The sequence below is a fragment of the Schistocerca cancellata genome, chromosome 8, assembly GCF_023864275.1.
Source record: "Schistocerca cancellata isolate TAMUIC-IGC-003103 chromosome 8, iqSchCanc2.1, whole genome shotgun sequence".
NCBI lineage: Eukaryota > Metazoa > Arthropoda > Insecta > Orthoptera > Acrididae > Schistocerca > Schistocerca cancellata.
Window position 1 is genome coordinate 328157797 of NC_064633.1, and position 22644 is coordinate 328180440.

The following is a 22644-nucleotide window of genomic DNA, read 5'->3' on the forward strand; positions in this document are numbered from 1 at the left end:
GATTAGCAAGGAATTCTGATTTCCCAGTGAGAACGGCTGTTGCCTAAATCAGTATCCTAGAGTGGGCAGCTGTAAGCCATAGATTATTTGTAGGCAGACCTCCTATTTGGTGTGGCCACAAAGACTGCCCTTTCCAGTGCCGGAGTGCAAGAGAGACATATAATTCAGCTAATCTGATTACTGATTCACATTGATGGTGAGATAACAACTAGACTGATACCAATCAGTTGATCAATTGACTCATTCAATTTGACCATTAAAGCTAATTTTCTCTGACTATCAAACTATACTGATGCCATGTCTTTGAAGCAGACTACTGGGTGGAAGGGCTAACTATTTTTCCTTTTCAGCATTTTATTTATATTTCAATCCCTCCAGATGGCAGGTCATCTTAAAGTTTGTAGCTGTCACATGCAAATATGACCAGAGGGAAAGCGGTTGCACAGAGATAACAATCCATCATGTGTTTCAGAGAGCTGGTGCCCAAACAGGCCTGGCAACTTAATCTTCAAATGAGGAAATCACACCTGCAGTCAGCAGTCCAAAAACATATGATGGCATCTGGTACCATTTCACTTATAGCGAAAGTGGACTGTGGGGAAATGCTGGCACTGTGGAGAGGTGTCTGAGGTACTGAAAGTCCTCCAAGACCACCTCTCAGCCCAGTAGTACACAGTTGTGGGCTATCTTAGTCAAGGCTGTCTTTACATCACCTGGGGAGCAGTCTCATTAACACTCAACTGCCATCAAGCACCATGAATACCAATCAGGACTCATGCAGTTGCTCATGTGCTGTTAAATGAAGTACAATGCTCATGTCTAGTACCAGAAATACATTAGCAGGACTGCAGTAATTTACATCATGCCAGCTCTATTTCTCCTTTTGCACCTCAACTCCCTGTAATTTGCTCCTTTGAACTTTACGCATGTTTGTCTTGTTTATTTCCAGTCAGTAGCATGATGGAAGCTCACCATTTATGCCAGTATTTGTGATAATACAATCAAATTAATATCTCAAAGGATGTCTGGGTGTAGCTTTCCCCTGTCTGCTTTCTATTAATTCATCAACTTCTAGGCAACACCATGTCTCTCTCTCTCTCTCTCTCTCTCTCTCTCTCTCTCTCTCTCTCTCTTTGATAGTGAAACGGTGTGAAGTCTTTTATCAATCTTTAATTCCAGCTAACCAATTTAGCACCAAGAGATGAATACACTAAGCAGATTCAGAAGGATGTAAGCTGCAGTACGTACTGGGAGATGAAGCAGCATGCGCAGGATAGAGTAACATGGAGAGCTGCATCAAACAAGTCTCAGAACTGAAGACCACAACCACAACAACAACAACAACAACAACAATTCCAGCTACTGAAGACATGTTGATTGTTTTGATCACAGAAACACTCCATTATGTTCAAGTGATTAACCAAATTCCTACTTGCTATACAAAGTAACAGACTTGGAAATGGCAAGTATTCTAGAACCTTACAAGTTATGTTTAACAATGAATACTTTTCACTTTAATTAGGGAGAGTTAGGCCACCAGCATGGGCTTGCAATCTAATGAACTGTAGAGACCATTCCAGTCTAGTATTGGTGCTCATTCTCAGGTTGGCCGTATCTGCAGCCAACACTGTCATGAACTCAGATATGACAGAAAGGGAAAGACACTCTACTAAGAAAAAAGCAGCAAAGTCCTTCTCTCCTGAATGAATAGCATTTCCCCACCATACACACACTCATTTAACTATTGCCTACACACTCATATTCACAATCGTAGGGATAAGTGCTGACTTTCGTGATTATGCACTTCCATTTCACATCATTTAAATTATGACACTGTGAAAGTTGTGGTTCTGTCGGTATTATAGTTCTTAAATCAGCTACATGACATACATACATTTCAATTTTTTGGATGAACACAGTTCGACATGTGTATTTCTCTGAATGGTAGGAAGTTTTGTTAAAGGAGTATATGAAACACTCATCTAAACTAATTATTATTATATTACACATATTATATATATTTTACTACTATTATTAAAATCATAGGCATAAGTGGCATGTTAAAAGTGATTTACAGCAGGTTATAGTTGGGGAAAAGGGTGGAAGGGAGCCAGTACCAGAAATTTACTTGCTTCTATGACCCACTTGCCCTCTAGCATTTTTTTTTGTCAATATTTTTTTGGCGTCTATTTTTCCTTTTGCTGCTTCATTTTATATTTTATCTTTTCATCAATTAAAATCAATCTCTCGTGTGATATCCTAGGAGTCTATTATGCCTCAGCTTAGAACTATTTGATCCACTGCTGCCTTCACTGCTCCATGTCTCAAAACTATCATTCATCATTTACTGTCTTCCTTTCCCATTTCAGTCAATTGTTTCCTAAAGTTCCCTTTGAAACTATCAACAAGATCTGGTTCTTTCAACTTATCTAGGTCCTTCTCCTACTTTCCTATCTTTTTGCCATTTCTTCAGTTTTAATGTACATTTCATAACCAATAAATTATGGTCAGAGTTCACACCTGCCTCTGGAAATGCCTTACAGTTTAAAATCTGTTTCAAAAATCTCTGTCTTACCATTATAAGATTGATCTGAAATTTTCCAGTGTGCCTTCCCTGTATACAACATTCTTTAGTGACTTAAACCAAATGTTAGCTTAAATTAAACTAGGCTCTGTGCCAAATTCTAGCTGGAGGCTTCCTCTAACATTCCTTTCCTCCAGTTCATATTCTCCTACCATTTTTCTTTTTTCTACTACCCAATTCTAGTCACTCATCACAAATTTTGTCTCCCTGAACTGCCTTAATAATTTCTTTTACCTCAACAAACATTCTTCCGATCTCTTCATCATTTGTGGGGGTAGCTGGAATATAAACTTTTATTACTGTGGTGAGTGCTGGCTTCATGTCTGTCTTGAATAAGACCATGGATTCACTATGTAGTAGCTTATCCACATTCCTATGCCACCAAAAGTAACAAATTCCCTCTATATCTAACTTTGACCTATTCATTTCCCTTTTAAATTTTCCATTATATCTACCAGATTCAGGGATTTAACACTGCACAGACTGATCTGTACAAAGCCAGTTTGCTTTTCCGGATGATGACATCCTCCCGAGTAGTCCCTGGCAAAAGATCCAAATGGGAGACTATTTTACATCCAGAATATTTTTCCAAAGAGAATGCCACCAAAAGATCCAAATGGGGGACAATTTTACATCCAGAATGTTTTACCCAAAAGAATGTCATTGTTTAATCATACAGTAGATCTGCAGGTCATCAGTAAGAGTAATGGCTGCAGTTTCCCCTTGCTTTCAACCTTTCTCAGTATCAGCACAGCAAGGCCATGTTGGTTGATGTTCGAAGGCTAGATCAATTAACACTGCAGATTTTTACTTCTGAAAAGGATGGCCCCTCCAGGTACCACATGTTTGGTGGCATCTGAACAGACACACTTCCACTGTGGTTGTTTCCATGGCACAACTAACTGCATCACTGAGCACACAAGCCACTCCACCATGGCAAGGTTTGTTGCTCAGAGGGGGTGGCAACTCAAGCTAGATATAAACAATCCACTCTATTCTGTGTTAAGGAGAAACTATAAAATAACAAGGAAAACTGTTATTTTCCACTCAATAAAAGTGCTGGCTTGTTTTTTGACAAACCTATGTAACAATTTAACCCGGCAAGGATGTGGTAGGGTCAATTTGACCCTGCTCATTTTGTTTTGTTGGCAGTTCTTTGTTGTGCAGTTGCACATTGTTGAAGTTCTCAGTAGCTGTAATTATTGAACTCCCCTGCTTGCAAGCACTCAGTTGGCTGCCGTCCATGAACAGAGATAAATGAGTGCAAACAGTATGAGGGTATTTTTGACCCTTCCACAACCACGAAGCAGTATTTCTGTGCCATTTTTCAATTTATCTTTTTTTCATGACTGTTTCGTGCTTTTTGGTGTTTTTAGTCAAAGTGGATAATGAAGAAAGGGAGGCTGAGCGTATACATCGTTGGCTGGCGGAATTATCAAACAGTGAAAACGACTTTACGACAGATGGCCGTGAAAATGAAGATTGTGTAAGTGAGTACAATTGCAGTAGTGGTACTGAGCAAGATGCATGTGAAGGCAGTGACAAAGAAGATAATTTACCACTAAATCTACTATAAAATATTGCCCATAATTATGTGTTACCAGAATTAGTCGAGCGATCGGAAACGCAGGTATGCAGTTCACTTTATTTTGGTAAAGATGGATCCAAGTGGTGCAAAAATCCACCTCAACAACAAGTTTGGACTTGTTTTGAAAATATCATCAGGCAGGTAACTGGCGTGAGTTTAGTGGCAAGATTAGCAAAGGCAGAATTTGAATGCTGGAGTCTGTTTTGCAATGAAAATATGCCTAGAACTATCTTGAAATACACAAACTTGCAAATTGCAGAAAGGAAAGCAGCTTGTGAAATAGTTGCAAATCATTACTTTATGAAGGAACTGACCATGAATGAGCTGAAGGCTTACGTAGGCTTGTTGTACATTGCTGGATTTTACCGATCTGGGAGGCAGAACACTGTTGACCTTTGGGCTTCAGACGGAATAGGTATTGTAATATTTTGCCTGACAATGACATGGAAATGTTTTCATTTTATTCAAAGCTGTCTTTGTATTGATGATAAAACCACACATGAAGAAAGAAAACAGCTGGACAACTTAGCACCAATACCTCAGATATTTGAAATATTCACTGAAAACTGCAAGAAAGCCTATGTACTAGGAGAATATACAACCGTAGATGAAATGCTGCTTATATTCAGAAGCAGATTCAAATTTAGAAATCAAAGTTTCTTTATACTAATTGTTATGAAACAAGCAAGCTAGAATATTGTCACATACAAGAAGGTGTAATTAGATGAATGACAAACACTAACTTCACTTAACAAAGGTTTTCTCAGCACTTGCACGTACAAGAACGCGGAGCGAACTGCCTCTGGCCAGAACACATACGGTATATATACAGTTACAGAACATTCTAGTACAATGATTCTAGAATGTACTCGCACCGAATATAGAAATTAAAATTTTACAGTTGAGGTGAGTTTTGAACTCACGACCCTCCATGCAACAGTCTAGTATAATAACCACAACACTACAATGACTGTGCTACTCAGCTCCTTCTGCAACAATATCATCATTTTATTCCAAAAGAAGTATAAGCAGTCTTAAGTTAGAAAGAAAATCAAGTAATCTCAGGTTTTAACTTCTGCTCTGCTACAAGAAGGCCACTTATACTGATAAGAATTTTAAGTATTGCTCCCATGGTGTGGAAACTAATACAGAAGAGCTGGGGCATACTGTGGGCGAGTAGAAAAGGAAGACTTTTATGTTCTGATTAAGTTACTCTGTGAGTCGATGACACTTCCACATGACTGGTATAATTATTTTAGGATCAGTGGAAAAAGATATTTGAACACCACTTGTAACACCCACTGATTAAACAAGCAGGATACAATCATGATAGACAGTGTGGCATCGCACAAAAGACTTACAGCAACACTGCTTCTCATGATGTGAGCTGGTTAAGAAGCACAAAATATCCATTTATACACATTTGAAATACCCATGTGTTGTCTTACATAACTCACCTCTTCTTGCTCCAAATGAAGAAACACCTCAAATATTTTCCCTTCTGTAGTTGGTTTTAACAACTTGTTTGTCTGTGATGGCATTAATTGCTTAGCATTTTCTTAAAAGTTTACTGTACAAAACATCCCTCTTTACCTTACTGTGACAAGCTTTTGTTTTAACACATGTGAAACAAAGCTAGCTTTAGTATACTCAACAAAACTCTTCCAGATATTTGCAGTTGATTTGCTTCACATCACTTGACATAGTGATGCTGTGAAGACAGCCTCAGAACTGATGTTTGCTTGCTTAAGTCCACACATGTGGTCAAGCATGAGTACTTTGGTATGTTTGCACAGACTTGTGTAGCTGAAAACTGGTCAAGCAGCTTAACACTGTGAATGCTTTCACAAAACTCCCTATAGATGGCGGTGCATACTTATACATAGTGGTTGGTCACTCATGCTTGTCAAGCTATAAGTTATGTATGTAACAGCCTGAAGTAGCTGTTTTAAATTAGCTGGCATTTGACATTTAAGATCACACTTGTTGCAAGGACTATCTGTGACAGCCACCACAGTCCTAAGCAGTGATACAAAATCTACATTTCCCACAAAAGAAAAGTGAAAAAATCTGAAATTCACTTACAGTAATAGATCTAAATAGTGTCTTCTCTAAGCATGTCAAAAATCTGTTCTTAATTTTGATGAGTGGCAGAGTTGTGTTATTTCATAGAAATAGAGGAAATTTTCAAACCCAGAAAAGCCTCCTACTACAGATAAGGGCCCCTGTTGGCATATTGCTGGTGGGAACTGTCCATCCAATCAAATACCTCATAATTTAAATAGGGCCATTGTACCCATAAATCGTCACAAAAATTGATGTTTTTAATGGCTAGAACTAAGAATGATATGTACGATAGCTTAATTAAGCTAATCCAGTCATAATTATAATGCGTGGCACTTCACAAGCCTTTCAACAGCTGTGATATGCTGTGACATGGAGTGGATAAAACTGCGGGTGTCAACGCCCAGTAAGTCCTATGACAAGAAAATGGACAGTTCAATCAGCTTCTGCAAACCATTAAGAGTGAATGGCAGAGGATACTTTTCACTGTACCACTTAACAGCATTTTTTTTTCCTCCATTCCATTTATGTATGTAGTGGGGGAAGAAAGACAGCTTGTGTGTGTGTGTGTGTGTGTGTGTGAGCGCACAAGCTGTAATGAGTCTGATCTTGTCTTCCAGTCCGCACAGGAAAAATACATGGCGTTATAGTACATTCCTAGATGCCTTACTTGAAGCTTGTTCTTGAAACATTGAAAACTTTTTGTAGACTTTGACAGGGTAGCTGGTGTTTCACTATCTCAGTGCAGCTCTCACAAAATTCAAACTAACCTGTGACCATTTGTGATGCTCTTCTTTGTTTTTCACTATCCCCTGTTGGTGTTATTTTGTACGGGTTCCACATACTTGAGGTACATGCTAGGGTGGGTAAATGACTGTTTCGTAAACATTTTTTCACTTGGCCTGTAACTGATCCTATGTGATCATTTCATATCTCGACAACCTGTTACACCCAAGTATTTGCACAAGCTGGATTGACCCATATTGACACTTACTGTTTCTGTAGTTTTTTTCCTTTTGTGAAGTGCACAATTTTACATTTATGAACATTTAAAACACGTTTCAGCTTTTATCAAACAGTACTTCATTATAGATAACAGTATCATCTATGAAAAATTTGAGATTGCTATTAATATTGTTGGCCAGATCCTTAACACACAACATGAACAGCAAAAGTTCCAAAACTCTTCCTGAGACAGGCCTAAAGTGACTTTTAAATCTGTTGGCTCTCCACTGAAGATAACGAACTGCTCCCTCACTACTTGGATACCTTCAACTTCTTTACAAATTTTGGTTGATACCCCATATGATCATACTTTCTTTAATAAGCATTGGTGTGGTACTGAGTCAAGTTTTCACAACCCATGTTGGTTGGCTTATGGTATGTCATTCTGTTAAAAATACCTCATTATATCTCAACTCTGAATATGTTACAAACTCTACAACAGATGGATGTCACAGATATAGGAATGTAGTTTTGCAGAGTATTTCCGCTACCATTTTAATAGCTGGCTGTGACCTATACTTTCTTCCAACTACCATGCACAGTTTTTTGTTTGAGGGACCTTGGGTATACAAGGGGTAGTCAAAGTTTTAATCATCACTCTGAAAAATCTAGCTGCAACCTTGAAATTCAGTCATGGTGTTATTCCTCTATGTATTTATCCTTAAATGTGACATTTTTTCAGGCAATGTATGTCATGACACATACCTTGCTTGTTGAAACCTGCATTTTGGCTGTTGAGGAAATGTTCCATCACTAAAATCACCTTCTTGTCATCCTGAAAATGCCTGCCATGCAATGGTTTAATCATGAAAGGAAAGACAAAGATATAACTGGGTGTCATGTCAGGAGAATAAGAAGGTAAGGCAAAATCTGAAAGCCCAAAGAAGTGGCATATGTTTGTCCTGTGCAGAATGATGTAGAGCATCGCCTTGAAACAAAACATCTGTTTGTACAATTTTCTCCATAATGCTTGCACTTGACAGCCTGCCACAGCCTTGTCAGTGGATTTCATTAGTATGACCTAGTGATGGTTTGCCCCTTATGAGCCTAATCTATTAGCACCATGCCATGGCAGCCAAGGAGAGCTTCTGTGAAGTTGGGAAGAAAGGATATATGTACTAGTAGAACTAAATCTCTGTGTGTTATAGGTTGCACACAGATAGATCCGTCAGTAAGTACGTTGCCACGTGAAGGGAAAGTTCAAGCTAACTGTCAGGAACAGTGTTTTAATTATACACGAAGTTTAAATATTCTGTAAAACAGGGATGCAACATTAAGTAAGGCAAGTGCTACAGCAAATGAGTATCCTTTTCATTATATGGAAGCAATAGTGCAATAAATATGTACTGCAAAATTTTACATGCTGCATCTTTTGATTACTGCCAATAAAAAAAGGTTCAAATGGCTCTGAGCACTATGGGACTTAACAGCTATGGGCATCAGTCCCCTAGAACTTAGAACTACTTAAACCTAACTAACCTAAGGACATCACACAACACCCAGTCATACTGGCAATAATACACTGTCATCCTCACATAAAGGCACAATGGCCATAGCTAACATTAAGAGTTAAAGATAATCTTGTGACCAATGCAGGTACTGAGATCACTAGCAATGTTGTTGGTGCTGTACCACAGAAAAATAAAAATATGAGTAGAAAAAAATTGAATAGTCAAAATAGCTCAATGGATTTATGAGCTTCAAAAAATTCAAAATAATTACATAACTTACAACTTGGTTGATGAATTTGCCACTTTTTAATTACGTGACTTCACTTCAGGGCCTTAGGAAAGAATATGTATTGCAGTAAGATTGTATTAATCGTAATTTCAAATAGTTGATGATGTATTACTTTGTTATACAAATTAAATTATGTATAGTAGCTACATGAATTACAAGTTAGGACACAGCCAAAATAGCAGATGAACATTTGTTTTTAGAGGCACATCTGCTCTGATGAAGGCCTGTTGTAGTATAAATTAGCCCAGTCAGGAACACAGTTGGTCTTCATGTAGGACTCCTTCGTCAGGGACCGTGACACCAAGGAGTCCGTCGCACCAAATATTGCACCTGAAAAAAAATGGTTATTTATTTCGATATGTTACAGTACCATTAATACCAACCTGACAAATGGGAAAAAGCGGAATGATATCTGAGCTAAAAAGCTTCAAAACTATAAGAAATTGCTTGGTTTTATATTACACATAAAATGAGGCCACAAGAACCTGATATGCTGACTATTTGGCATGCTTGCTTATATAAGTCGTCTATACACTTTACATACTAGATTCTTAGTATTAATATTCTCCTCTTTGGAACATGGGCCGAAAGTTGGTTGTCAGGGGCACTGTGCAGCAACTTTTGTACAGAAAGTGTTGGACTTTTAAATCATTTTACAGAAGTTACAAATTTGGAAAGGATGCAATGGTATACAGTAATGAGGAAATGGCACGCCCCAAGTCACTTGAGCCAATGTTTCTACAAGATTAAAATGATAAGACGCCATGCTAGCATAGTCCCCATTTATTTGCCAAATTGTTTGCATCCCCTTGGGTACAATACTCATCTCAATTATGAAGGCAATAAATTCTGCCCTGTAGCACACATCTGCATCTTTTCTTCTTTTATAATAGATTCACAACAGTGAAGAGTAAGTGTCACAATATTTCAGTGTCAAAATAACAGGGTGCTTATTTTCAAGATCACAAACCCCAACAATTGATTTATAATTACTTTCTTTGGGTGCATGATTTAGGTACTTCAGGACAACCAAATAAGGTACTGCAAGTGTTATGGCAATGGATTAACATTCATCTTCATCCAGCTTGACTTTGTGTTTTTATCTCTTATGATCTCACTCTTGACGTAATGCTAAACTCTAATTTTCCATACTTTTGGACACAGAAAGTGACATGCATTATGTTCATGTAGTGAAGTTTCGAAATCATGATTAAATTCTTTTACTCATGCCAATGTTAATGTCCATATCTTCTTTTATATATAAGGTCATCGGACAAAAAATTAGTCACCCCTCGACATAATCACAAGCATAATTTAATACAGTGTAATTCCACCTTTGGACTTGATAATCACCTGTGAAAGCTGTGCCCGTTGAGATACAGATCCGTATGCATTGGTTTTCTACACAGAATGGCTGAATCATCCGTCCGATTTCCATTTGACCAACACATCTAAGAAAGGTAACTTCCCATCCTTGTCCATCTCTACTGTAAATCTTATGTTGGGATGTATACCATTCAAATGATCAACAAACTGCTGCAGCACCTCACTGCCATGCGGCCAGATAGGAAATGTATCATCAACATATCTGAGGCAGTAAGATTGATGTACGACAGCACTGTTCAATGTTCGTTCTTCAAAATCTTTCATGGAAAAGTTAGCTATGGCTGGTGAAAACAGCAAACCCATTACTGTTCCATTACTCATTTCATAATAATTTCCACCATACAAAAAGTATGTGGTTGTCAAAGTATGGTAAAATACTTTTGAAGTTTCTGGGGAGAAATGAGTGGCGAACAGTTTTAATGTGTATTCTACTGGTACCTTGGTAAACAGAAGAGCATGTCAAAGCTAACCAAGACTTCATTCAGGCCAATCTTCATCTGCTTTAAGGTATGGACAAAAATTTGAGAGTTTTTAATATGATGTCTGCAGCCATCTCGCTTCTTCGGATACACTGATGATACATTTTTAATCTGGCCACATGGCAGTGAGGTGCTGCAGCAGTTTGTTAATCATTTGAATGGTATACATATCAATATAAGATTTACCGTGGAGGTGAAGAAGGATAGGAAGTTACCTTTGATGATGATGTTTGGTTTGTGGGGCGTTCAACTGTGCGGTCATCAGTGCCTGTACAAAGTCTCAATTTTTATACAGTCCAATTTTTACATAATTCCATCAAGCCACTGTCATGAATGATGATGATGATGATGACAACAACAACACAAACACCCAGTCCCCAAGCAGAGAAAATCCCCAACCCAGCTGGGAATTGAACCCGAGACCTCATGATCCAGAGGCAGCAATGCTAGCCAGTAGAAGTTACCTTTCTTAGATGTGTTGGTCAAATGGAAATCAGATGGATGATTCAGCCATTCGGTTTACAGAAAACTGACACATATGGATCTGTATCTCAACAGGCACAGCTTTCACCACTCAGCTCAGATACAAGCTATGCTGAACACCTTGGTACACAGAGCCAGAACTATCTCGGACATGGACCACCTCAGTTCTGAGATTAAGCATCTGAAGGCTATATTCAGAAGGAACATCATCAGATCAATGCTTTTGAGAAAACCAAGATGTGTCTTCATTCATACATGTTGTCTCCATGACAACAAGAGGACCAACACCTAGTAGAGCTTCCATTCTGCGGTGCAACAAGTAGCACGGTAGGTAGAGCCCTAAACAGTCAAGGAATCATACCAGTCTTCCGGCCACCCAGAAAAGTTAAAGAAACATTGTGACCCATTGAAGATAATCTTGGTCTGACAGTGCCAGAAATTTATAATGTTCCTTGTGAGTGTGGAAAGAGTTACATGGGCCAGTCTATACAGAGAGCTGCTGATTGTTGCATCGAGCACCAACGTCACCTTAAATACAGGCATTTGGATAAATCAGCGGTGATGCAGCACAACCTATTAAGTAATCACAAGATCTTGTTTGATCAAATGAGAATACTGGCTCACGCTCCAAACTATTGGTACTCTGTTATCAGAGAAGCTGTTGAAATCAGACTTTGTGAAAACAATGTCTCACAATGGCTATTCATTTAGCAATGCCTGCAAGAATGCATTTGACAGGGAAAAAACACAGGGGAAAACTTCACTCAATCCACAACCTGATCTGATGGCTGGCACTACAAGCAAAGCTAGATAGATAGAGAGCACAAGCAAAATCTGTGGATATAGAGTGCTCCAACCCCTGTACCTGCCATCAAGACATAATCCAGTGAAATGGATGCCATTCTGGTGGTATAAAAGAGGGAACCTTGCCAGTTCATGACAGTCAGTTTCAGTGCCCAAAAAAGATGGTGGTGGATATCACTGAAAGCTTGGAATTGCGTCCAATTTGACAAAGGCAAGTGAACCAAGAAATTTTTATGAAAAGGCATTTATATAACTTTACACAGAGCACAGTCAGCTGTCTATGTACTAGCAAAGTCAATGTCTGTCTATATTAAACACCAAAGTTATGCAGAATTTACAACCCTAAGTTCAAATTTTCTAATAAATTGTCGAGTGGTTAATGAGATATTCTTTTACTTGATTTTTTAATATCTGAGAATTTTCAGTTTCTTGCCTGATGTCTGTTAGTAAACTGTTACATGATTCTGTACTCCATTCTGCAACCTAGATGCTGATGCATAGTCTAAACAGAAATCATTTTTACTTCTAGTACTTCAGCTGTGAAATGCACAGCTTATCCTCTATTCACTTTTGTTCTTAACCATAAATACCACCAGAGAGTATGTGTATTAGCAGGTAAGTGTAAGAATCCCTAGGTCCCTGAAGAGGTTTCTCCAAATAGGTCAGTTGCCAACTTAACACAATATATTTACTTCACAATTCTTTCTTGACCTTAACTGCAGTGTCCCAAATGACTATTTTATAGAACAGAATTCAGTAAACATAAGCAAAGTACGCCAATAATCCTATGTGTGGGTCAACACAACGACAGAGATCCATAAGTGCAAAGCAGGCAGGAGTGAGTTCCTTGGTTACCTTACCCATCCACCAATACCACCTACTATCCATCTGGATGCCTATGAACTTCACACATGGGACCTCACTCAGTGTATGCCACTTTATCTTTACTTATGGCAGCTGTAAGTCATCTTGAACTGGTTTGGAACTACACAGTATGAGTATTAGATCACAGATTAAACTGTTTGTTGTGCATCAGTTGCAAGACCATTTTCTTACTCTTCTGGCTGTGTCTGATAGTGATGTGTTTGAGCTCATTATTAGTATACTAGTGTCACCATTAAGTCTCACAGCTAGCCTAGTAATTTTTGTGATCTCCATAACAGATGATTTAGCAAAACTGTTGCGTGGTAGTGGTGGTGGTGGTGTATGAAATGCCTGTCTAAGTAGGTCTAATGGACTGTGGATTCAGCATTCTTTTTTGAGTGTATGTCAGTGACTAAATGCTATTACTATTTGATGAGTTGACTCCTTTACTCCAAAATTATTTAAATTCTGACAGAACTTTCCTTGCCATATAAATCTTAACAGCCTTTTTCAGTGGATCAGTTTTTGTCCCTATGTTTTCAATTACTAAATTCACTGAATTTAGAAGCTAATGCTTTGAGTCTGTTGACATATGTCTCACTGCTAATATATCACCAGGAAATTGAATAGCATTCACCTTGTCAAATTTATTCCAATAACTTTACTTTGTTCTTGAATTTTTTTTTGGACCTAAAGCAAGGGTTTTGCCACTTTGACACCACAGTAAAGAATTTCTGGGACAAGCTGCTTTCATCCATGGTGTTAACCAGCCTTTCCTTCAGCTTCTGCTCTTATCATTCCTGATGCATTGTAACAGAAAACTGGACTATTACTTTGTAAGAAAGTTACGGGTCTTTAAAAAAGAGTTCCTCAAATTTCTCACGATTATATCTTCTGCATCACTGAAGATAAAACCTGGTTTAAATTTTTATTTATACATTGAAACTAAAAGTTAACCTTAGCCCCTGATGTAAGTTGCCAGTTCACGTGACTGCTGTTACAGCTCTCCTTCGTGCAGCTAGCTGACTCACTCACTATGTGCATTAAGAGAAGATCATAGTAACAAAATGTTTCAAAAGGCGCAATTCAGTTACAACTATGTGTTGGCAGTGTGGCACTGAACTCACTAAAGTGTAAGATATGTGTAAATTTTGTATTGCATCATTGGCCTCAGATGTTGCCTGATCTCACACCATGGTTTTCAAGAGGGGGACAGGGGTGTTGCAAAAGACTATAAGCCTACCTTATAAAAACTTCGGATGAACTGTAATGCCACAAAGCAACAGCAGTAAATTCCAACACCAGATATGCTTGCAAGTGTATGATACCAGTATGATCATCTGAATGCTTGTCCAACATCTGCTGACAGGCATAATGAACATTTATGAGAAGCAAATGAAAACTATGATCCTAAAAGTAATTGTAAAAAGTACAGAAAGGTTGTATGTACACACATGTAAAAGATGTACTCTTGTAAAATCAGAAGGTTCTTTCGGAAATAAAAACTTTGTACCTCTATATGAAAGCCAAAATTGACCCGAAGTTTCTATCTTTATTAATGTGGAACTTATAGTCACGTGAAATCAAATGAACCTTTTCGTAATACTTTATATTTACAAATATAATAGAGGGAAACATTCCACATGGGAAAAATATATCTAAAAACAAAGAAGATGTGACTTACGAAACGAAAGTGCTGGCAGGTTGATAGACACACAAACAAACACAAACATACACACAAAATTCAAGCTTTCGCAACCAACGGTTGCTTCATCAGGAAAGAGGGAAGGAGAGGGAAAGACAAAAGGATGTGGGTTTTAAGGGAGAGGGTAAGGAGTCATTCCAATCCCAGGAGCGGAAAGACTTACCTTAGGGGGAGAAAAGGACAGGTATACACTCGCATACACACACATATGCATCTGCACATACACAAACACAAGCAGACATTTGTAAAGGCAAGGAGTCTGGGCAGAGATGTCAGTCGAGGCGGAAGTACAAAGGCAAAGGTGTTGTTGAATGACAGGTGAGGTATGAGCGGCGGCAACTTGAAATTAGCAGAGGTTGAGGCCTGGCGGGTAACGAGAAGAGAGGATATACTGAAGGGCAAGTTCCCATCTCCGGAGTTCTGACAGGTTGGTGTTAGTGGGAAGTATCCAGATAACCCGGACGGTGTAACACTGTGCCAAGATGTGCTGGCCGTGCACCAAGGCATGTTTAGCCACAGGGTGATCCTCATTACCAACAAACACTGTCTGCCTCTGTCCATTCATGCGAATGGACAGTTTGTTGCTGGTCATTCCCACCTAGAAAGCTTCACAGTGTAGGCAAGTCAGTTGGTAAATCATGTGGGTGCTTTCACACGTGGCTCTGCCTTTGATCGTGTACACCTTCCGGGTTATAGGACTGGAGTAGGTGGTGGCGGTGGTGGGAGGGTGCATGGGACAGGTTTTACACCGGGGGCAGTTACAACAGTAGGAGCCAGAGGGTAGGGGAGGTGGTTTGGGGATTTCATAGGGATGAACTAAGAGGTTATGAAGGTTAGGTGGATGGCGGAAATACACTCTTGGTGGAGTGGGGAGGATTTCATGAAGGATGGATCTCATTTGAGGAAGTCGTATCCCTGCTGGAGAGCCACATTCAGAGTCTGATCCAGTCCCGGAAAGTATCCTGTCACAAGTGGGGCACTTTTGGGGTTCTACTGTGGGAGGTTCTGGGTTTGAGGGGATGAGGAAGTTGCTCTGGTTATTTGCTTCTGTACAAGGTCGGAAGGGTAGTTGCGAGATGCGAAAGCTGTTTTCAGGTGGTTGGTGTAATGGTTCAGGGATTCCGGACTGGAGTAGATTCGTTTGCCACAAAGACCTAGGCTGTAGGGAAGGGACCGTTTGATGTGGAATGGGTGGCAGCTGTCATAATGAAGGTACTGTTGTTTGTTGGTGGGTTTGATGTGGACGGACGTGTGAAGATGGCCATTGGGCAGATGGAGGTCAACATCAAGGAAAGTGGAGGTCAACATCAAGTGTGTATACCTGTCCTATTTCCCCCCTAAGGTAAGTCTTTCCGCTCCCGGGTTGGAATGACTCCTTACCCTCTCCCTTAAAACCCACATCCTTTCGTCTTTCCCTCTCCTTCCCTCTTTCCTGATGAAGCAACCGTTGGTTGCGAGAGCTTGAATTTTGTGTGTATGTTTGTGTGTCTATCAACCTGCCAGCACTTTCATTTGGTAAGTCACATCTTCTTCGTTTTTTTTTTTATATATATAAACAAAGATGATGTGACTTACCAAACGAAAGCACTGGCAGGTTGATAGACACACAAACAAACACAAACATACACAGAAAATTCAAGCTTTCGCAACCAACGGTTGCTTCCTCAGGAAAGAGGGAAGGAGAGGGAAAGACGAAAGGATATGAGTTTTAAGGGAGAGGGTAAGGAGTCATGCCAATCCCGTGAGCGGAAAGACTTACATACACTCGCTTGCGCGCGCGCGCTCCCACACACACACACACACACACACACACACACACACACACACACACACACACACACACACCCATGCGCACATATACAGACACAAGCAGACATGTCTGCTGTGTTATAAAATTTAAATGATTAATGGAAAATCTCATATAAAGATGTGAAACAAATACTAACAAAGAGATAGAGGGGCTGGCCAGTACTTACCTCAGCTCAGTACAGCCGATAGTTACACATAAAACAGAACCGAAAATTACATTCCTAGCTTTCGGAACAAATGTTCCTTCATCAGGGAGGAGAGGGGGGAAAGAAAGGGAAGAAGGGAAAGGAGATTCAGTTACTCACAACCCAGGCTATGAAGCAACAGGGAAAGGAAAATAGGGAGGGTAGCAAGGATGGAGGCATGGTTGTCAGAGGGAAGCCAAAGATATTCTACTGTAAGTACTGTGCCAGCTTCAAACCAAAGAGGATGCATACAGAAGTAAAGAGGTATATAGTATAAATATAATCACAACTATGTAGGATGAAAAGATGCGTGAATGGCTAAAGAGGAAACGGAAAGAGGAGAAGACTGAAGAGTAAATGGGAGTGAGGTTGTTTAACGTAGGTTCAGTCCAGGGGGATGGCGGGATGAAAGGATGTGTTGGAGTGCAAGTTCCCATCTCCGCAGTTCAGAGGGACTGGTGTTGGGTGGGAGAAGCCAAATGGCACATATGGTGTAGCAGGTTCCTAGGTCCCTAGAATTATGCTGGAGGGCATGCTCCGCTACTGGGTATTGGGCATCTCCTAGGCGGACAGTTCGTCTGTGTCCGTTCATGCGCTCAGCCAGTTTAGTTGTTGTCATGCCGATGTAAAAGGCTGTGCAGTGCAGGCATGTCAGTTGATAAATGACATGTGTAGTTTCACACGTGGCCCTGCCTTGAATTGTGTATGTTTTACCAGTAGCGGGGCTGGAGTAGGTGGTTCTGGGGGGATGCATGGGGCAGGTTTTGCAGCGGGGTCGGTTACAGGGGTAGGAACCGCTGGGTAGAGAAGGTGGTCTGGGAATATTGTAGGGTTTAACAAGGATGTTACGGAGATTAGGGGGGGCGACGAAAGGCAACTCTGGGTGGTGTGGGGAGAATTTTGTCAAGGGATGATCTCATTTCAGGGGTTGACTTGAGAAAGTCATATCCCTGGCGGAGTAATTTGTTGATGTTTTCAAGGCCAGGATAATATTGGGTGACAAGGGGGATGCTTCTGTGTGGTCTGGGGGTAGGAACATTGTTGTTGGACGGGGAGGAATGTATTGCTTGGGAGATCTGTTTGTGGACAAGGTCTCCAGGATAGTTGCGGGAGAGGAAAGCACTGGTCAGGTTACTGGTGTAATTGTTGAGGGATTCATCACTGGAGCAGATGTGTTTGCCACGAATACCTAGGCTGTAGGGAAGGGAGCGTTTGATGTGGAATGGATGGCAGCTATCAAAGTGAAGGTACTGTTGTTTGTTTGTGGGTTTGATATGGACAGAGGTGTGGATGTGAGCTTCAACAAGACGAAGGTCAACATCCAGGAAGGTGGCTTGGGTTTTGGAGAAGGACCAGGTGAAATTCAGATTCGAAAAGGAGTTGAGGTTATGGAGGAAATTAAGGAGTGTTTCTTCACCATGAGTCCAGACCACAAAGATGTCATCTATAAACCTATACCAGGCCAGGGGAAGCAGCTGTTGGGTCTTCAGGAAAGCCTCCTCCATGCGGCCCATGAAGAGGTTGGCATAGGACGGAGCCATCCTGGTTCCCATGGCCGTTCCCCTGATTTGTTTGTAGGTCTGGCCTTCAAAAGTGAAGTAGTTATGGGTGAGGATGAAGTTGGTAAGTGTGATAAGGAATGAGGTTGTTGGAAGATCTTCGGGTGGGCGTTGGGAGAGGTAGTGCTCAAGGGCAGAGAGACCATGGGTATGTGGGATGTTTGTGTAAAGGGATGTAGCATCTATGGTGACAAGAAAGGTTTCAGGTGGGAGAGGAGTGGGAATGGATTTGAGGCGTTCTAGGAAGTGGTTTGTGTCTTTGATGTAGGATGGGAGTCTGCGGGTGATAGGTTGGAGGTGCTGGTCTACCAGAGCTGAGATACGTTCGGTTGGGGCTTTGAAGCCTGCTACAATGGGATGGCCAGGATGGTTCTCTTTGTGGATTTTGGGTAATAGGTAGAAGGTAGGAGTACGTGACTCAGGTGGAATGAGTAAGTCTATGGAAGCCGTTGTGAGGCCTTGTGAGGGACCTTGGATTTTTAGGATTTTTTGCAGCTCAGTCTGGATGGAGGGAATGGGATCCTGGGTAACAGCTTTGTAGGTTGAGGTGTCGGAGAGTTGACGCAGTCCTTCTGCCACGTACTCCACACGGTCAAGTACGACAGTTGTGGAGCCTTTATCCGCCAGGAGGATGACAATAGAGCGGTCTATTTTCAGCTCCTTAATGGCACGGGATTCAGCTGGGGTGATGTTGGGGGTTGTCGGGATGTTCTTCAAGAAGGACTGGGGGGCAACACTGGATGTGAGGAATTCCTGAAATGTCTGCAAGGGATGGTTTTGGGGGAGGGGAGGTGGATCCCTTTGGGAAGGCAGTCGGAACTGTTCTAGACAGGGTTCAACACTGGGTCTAGTATTTGGGGGCTGTGTTTGGGTAGTGAAGTGATATTTCCAGTTGAGGTTCCGGGTGAATGAGAGGAGATCTTTAACCAGGCCAGTGTGGTTGAATTTAGGCGTGGGGCTAAAGGTTAAGCCTTTTGATAGAACAGATGTCTCTGGAGGAGAGAGGGATCTGGATGAGAGGTTTAGGACTGAATTGGGACTAGTGATATGTGGCATTTGACTGTGGTTATAATTGAGATTTGGTCTGTGTGGGGTATGTGCTGGGATGGGGAGATTGAGTAGGGTGGCTAGGCTAGGTTTGTTGGCTATGAGGGGGGTTTGTTGAACAACAACAACAACAACAACAACAACAACAATTACACCAGTAACCTGACCAGTGCTTTCCTCTCCCGCAACTATCCTGCAGACCTTGTCCACAAACAGATCTCCCAAGCAATACATTCCTCCCCGTCCAACAACAATGTTCCTACCCCCAGACCACACAGAAGCATCCCCCTTGTCACCCAATATTATCCTGGCCTCGAAAACATCAACAAATTACTCTGCCAGGGATATGACTTTCTCAAGTCAACCCCTGAAATGAGATCATCCCTTGACAAAATTCTCCCCACACCACCCAGAGTTGCCTTTCGTCGCCCCCCTAACCTCCGTAACATCCTTGTTAAACCCTACAATATTCCCAGACCACCTTCTCTACCCAGCGGTTCCTACCCCTGTAAGCGACCCCGCTGCAAAACCTGCCCCATGCATCCCCCCACAACCACCTACTCCAGCCCCGCTACTGGTAAAACATACACAATTCAAGGCAGGGCCACGTGTGAAACTACACATGTCATTTATTAACTGACATGCCTGCAATGCACAGCCTTTTACATCGGCATGACAACAACTAAACTGGCTGAGCGCATGAACGGACACAGACGAACTGTCCGCCTAGGAGATGCCCAATACCCAGTAGCGGAGCATGCCCTCCAGCATAATTCTAGGGACCTAGGAACCTGCTACACCGTATGTGCCATTTGGCTTCTCCCACCCAACACCAGTCCCTCTGAACTGCGGAGATGGGAACTTGCACTCCAACACATCCTTTCATCCCGCCATCCCCCTGGACTGAACCTACGTTAAACAACCTCACTCCCATTTACTCTTCAGTCTTCTCCTCTTTCCCTTTCCTCTTTAGCCATTCACGCATCTTTTCATCCTACATAGTTGTGATTATCTTTATACTATATACCTCTTTAATTCTGTATGCATCCTCTTTGGTTTGAAGCTGGCACAGTACTTACAGTAGAATATCTTTGGCTTCCCTCTGACAACCATGCCTCCATCCTTGCTACCCTCCCTATTTTCCTTTCCCTGTTGCTTCATAGCCTGGGTTGTGAGTAACTGAATCTCCTTTCCCTTCTTCCCTTTCTTTCCCCTCTCTCCTCCCTGATGAAGGAACATTTGTTCCGAAAGCTAGGAATGTAATTTTCGGTTCTGTTTTATGTGTATCTATCGGCTGTACTGAGCTGAGGTAAGTACTGGCCAGCCCCTCTAGCTCTTTGTTAGTATTTGTTTCACATCTTTATATGAGATTTTCCATTAATCATTTAGATCACCTATATGGTCCACATCCTTCATTGTTTTGTCCCTTTTGTTAGCTATCACTTACGTCTGTCATCTTAACACTTTCTCTTCTTCAGTGTTTTATATATACATAAATATATATTTTCGTCACTAACTGTGCTGGTTTCATCTTCCTCCTATTATCTTGTTCCGTTTATAGTCCTCTTCTCTTTTTTATTTATTGATTTATTTATTCAACATTCCATAGTTTTAACGTTCGTTATTCGCTGTTTCCCAGCCAACAATCACTGCCAACAATCTCTTCCACACCTACCAGTATAATCCATTTCCGTCGATTTCTTGTTTCTAGCGATATTTTTGTGCCATTGGCTATCTTCCTCTGCCACAAGGAAATATATTGGGACATTTCTGCGCCACCCGCGATCTTTTTTGTGGCACTCGCGATCTTTGTTGCGGCACGCGCGATCTTTTTTGCGGCACGCGCGATCTCCATTTTTGAGCAACGTGTGTTCTTTACCCCTGATCTGGACATACTTGCTTGGTCTGGTCAAATATTTCCGTATTTTTCTTATTTAGTGGTCTTCCTTTGGTATTGAACATTACCAACAAAATTTCTTTCTTTCTCGTCCTTCCCTCCCCGTTTTATTCCTTCTTATGATTACTATTTCAACTTTAGTTATTTAATTTCCCTACCCACCAGTTACCCACTATGTACCCTAATCCTATACCACATTATCTACATTCATTCCGAAAACAAGCATTCACCGTAGCCAAACTGCAATCCCACATACTTTTCCTCCGGTCCTGCTTAACCTTTGGAATTATCCCTAAAGGGCTTACCTTAAAAGTTCCCATCTCTGGGTGCAATTCCTCCTTCCACCAGTCTCTCCTGGACTTCCAGAACCTTCAATCCTTAGCCCTTACCCAACTTGTCCTGAATCTCTACACTACTTCATGTAACCACCACTCCCAACAGCTCCTATCTCTCTTCAAAGTCCTTCGCCTCTCAAACCCTTGCTTGGAGAACACACTCAGGAACATCATCCTAGAAGCCAGCTGCAAACTTGAGTTCCATGCCACACACCACCTGAAAAAACTATCCACAGTGCTAGTGCAACACCTAAGAAGTGGGGTCCCTCTCCCTATCCCTCACAAACACCAACCACAACAGAACCTTCAACAAACCCCCTTCATAGCCAACAAACCTAGCCTAGCCACCCTACTCAATCTCCCCATCCCAGCACATACCCCACACAGACCAAATCTCAATTATAACCACAGTCAAATGCCACATATCACTAGTCCCAATTCAGTCCTAAACCTCTCATCCAGATCCCTCTCTCCTCCAGAGACATCTGTTCTATCAAAAGGCTTAACCTTTAGCCCCACGCCTAAATTCAACCACACTGGCCTGGTTAAAGATCTCCTCTCATTCACCCGGAACCTCAACTGGAAATATCACTTCACTACCCAAACACAGCCCCCAAATACTAGACCCAGTGTTGAACCCTGTCTAGAACAGTTCCGACTGCCTTCCCAAAGGGATCCTCCTCCCCTCCCCCAAAACCATCCCTTGCAGACATTTCAGGAATTCCTCACATCCAGTGTTGCCTCCCAGTCCTTCTTGAAGAACATCCCGACAACCCCCAACATCACCCCAGCTGAATCCCGTGCCATTAAGGAGCTGAAAATAGACCGCTCTATTGTCATCCTCCCGGCGGATAAAGGCTCCACAACTGTCGTACTTGACCGTGTGGAGTACGTGGCAGAAGGACTGCGTCAACTCTCCGACACCTCAACCTACAAAGCTGTTACCCAGGATCCCATTCCCTCCATCCAGACTGAGCTGCAAAAAATCCTAAAAATCCAAGGTCTACTCACAAGGCCTCACAACGGCTTCCATAGACTTACTCATTCCACCTGAGCCACGTACTCCTACCTTCTACCTATTACCCAAAATCCACAAAGAGAACCATCCTG

At 41.4% G+C, this 22644-nt stretch overlaps 1 protein-coding gene across 1 annotated transcript in view; it reads right to left on the bottom strand.

Moving 5' to 3' along the window:
• Positions 1-9068: 9068 nt before the first annotated feature.
• The window catches only part of LOC126094924 (actin-related protein 10), a 56318-nt gene continuing 42742 nt past the window's right edge, over positions 9069-22644 (bottom strand). The window contains exon 8 of the mRNA XM_049909570.1: positions 9069-9311. Coding sequence (XP_049765527.1) covers positions 9178-9311 — 134 coding nt within the window. The 3' untranslated portion in view covers positions 9069-9177. The remainder of the gene's footprint in view (positions 9312-22644) is intronic.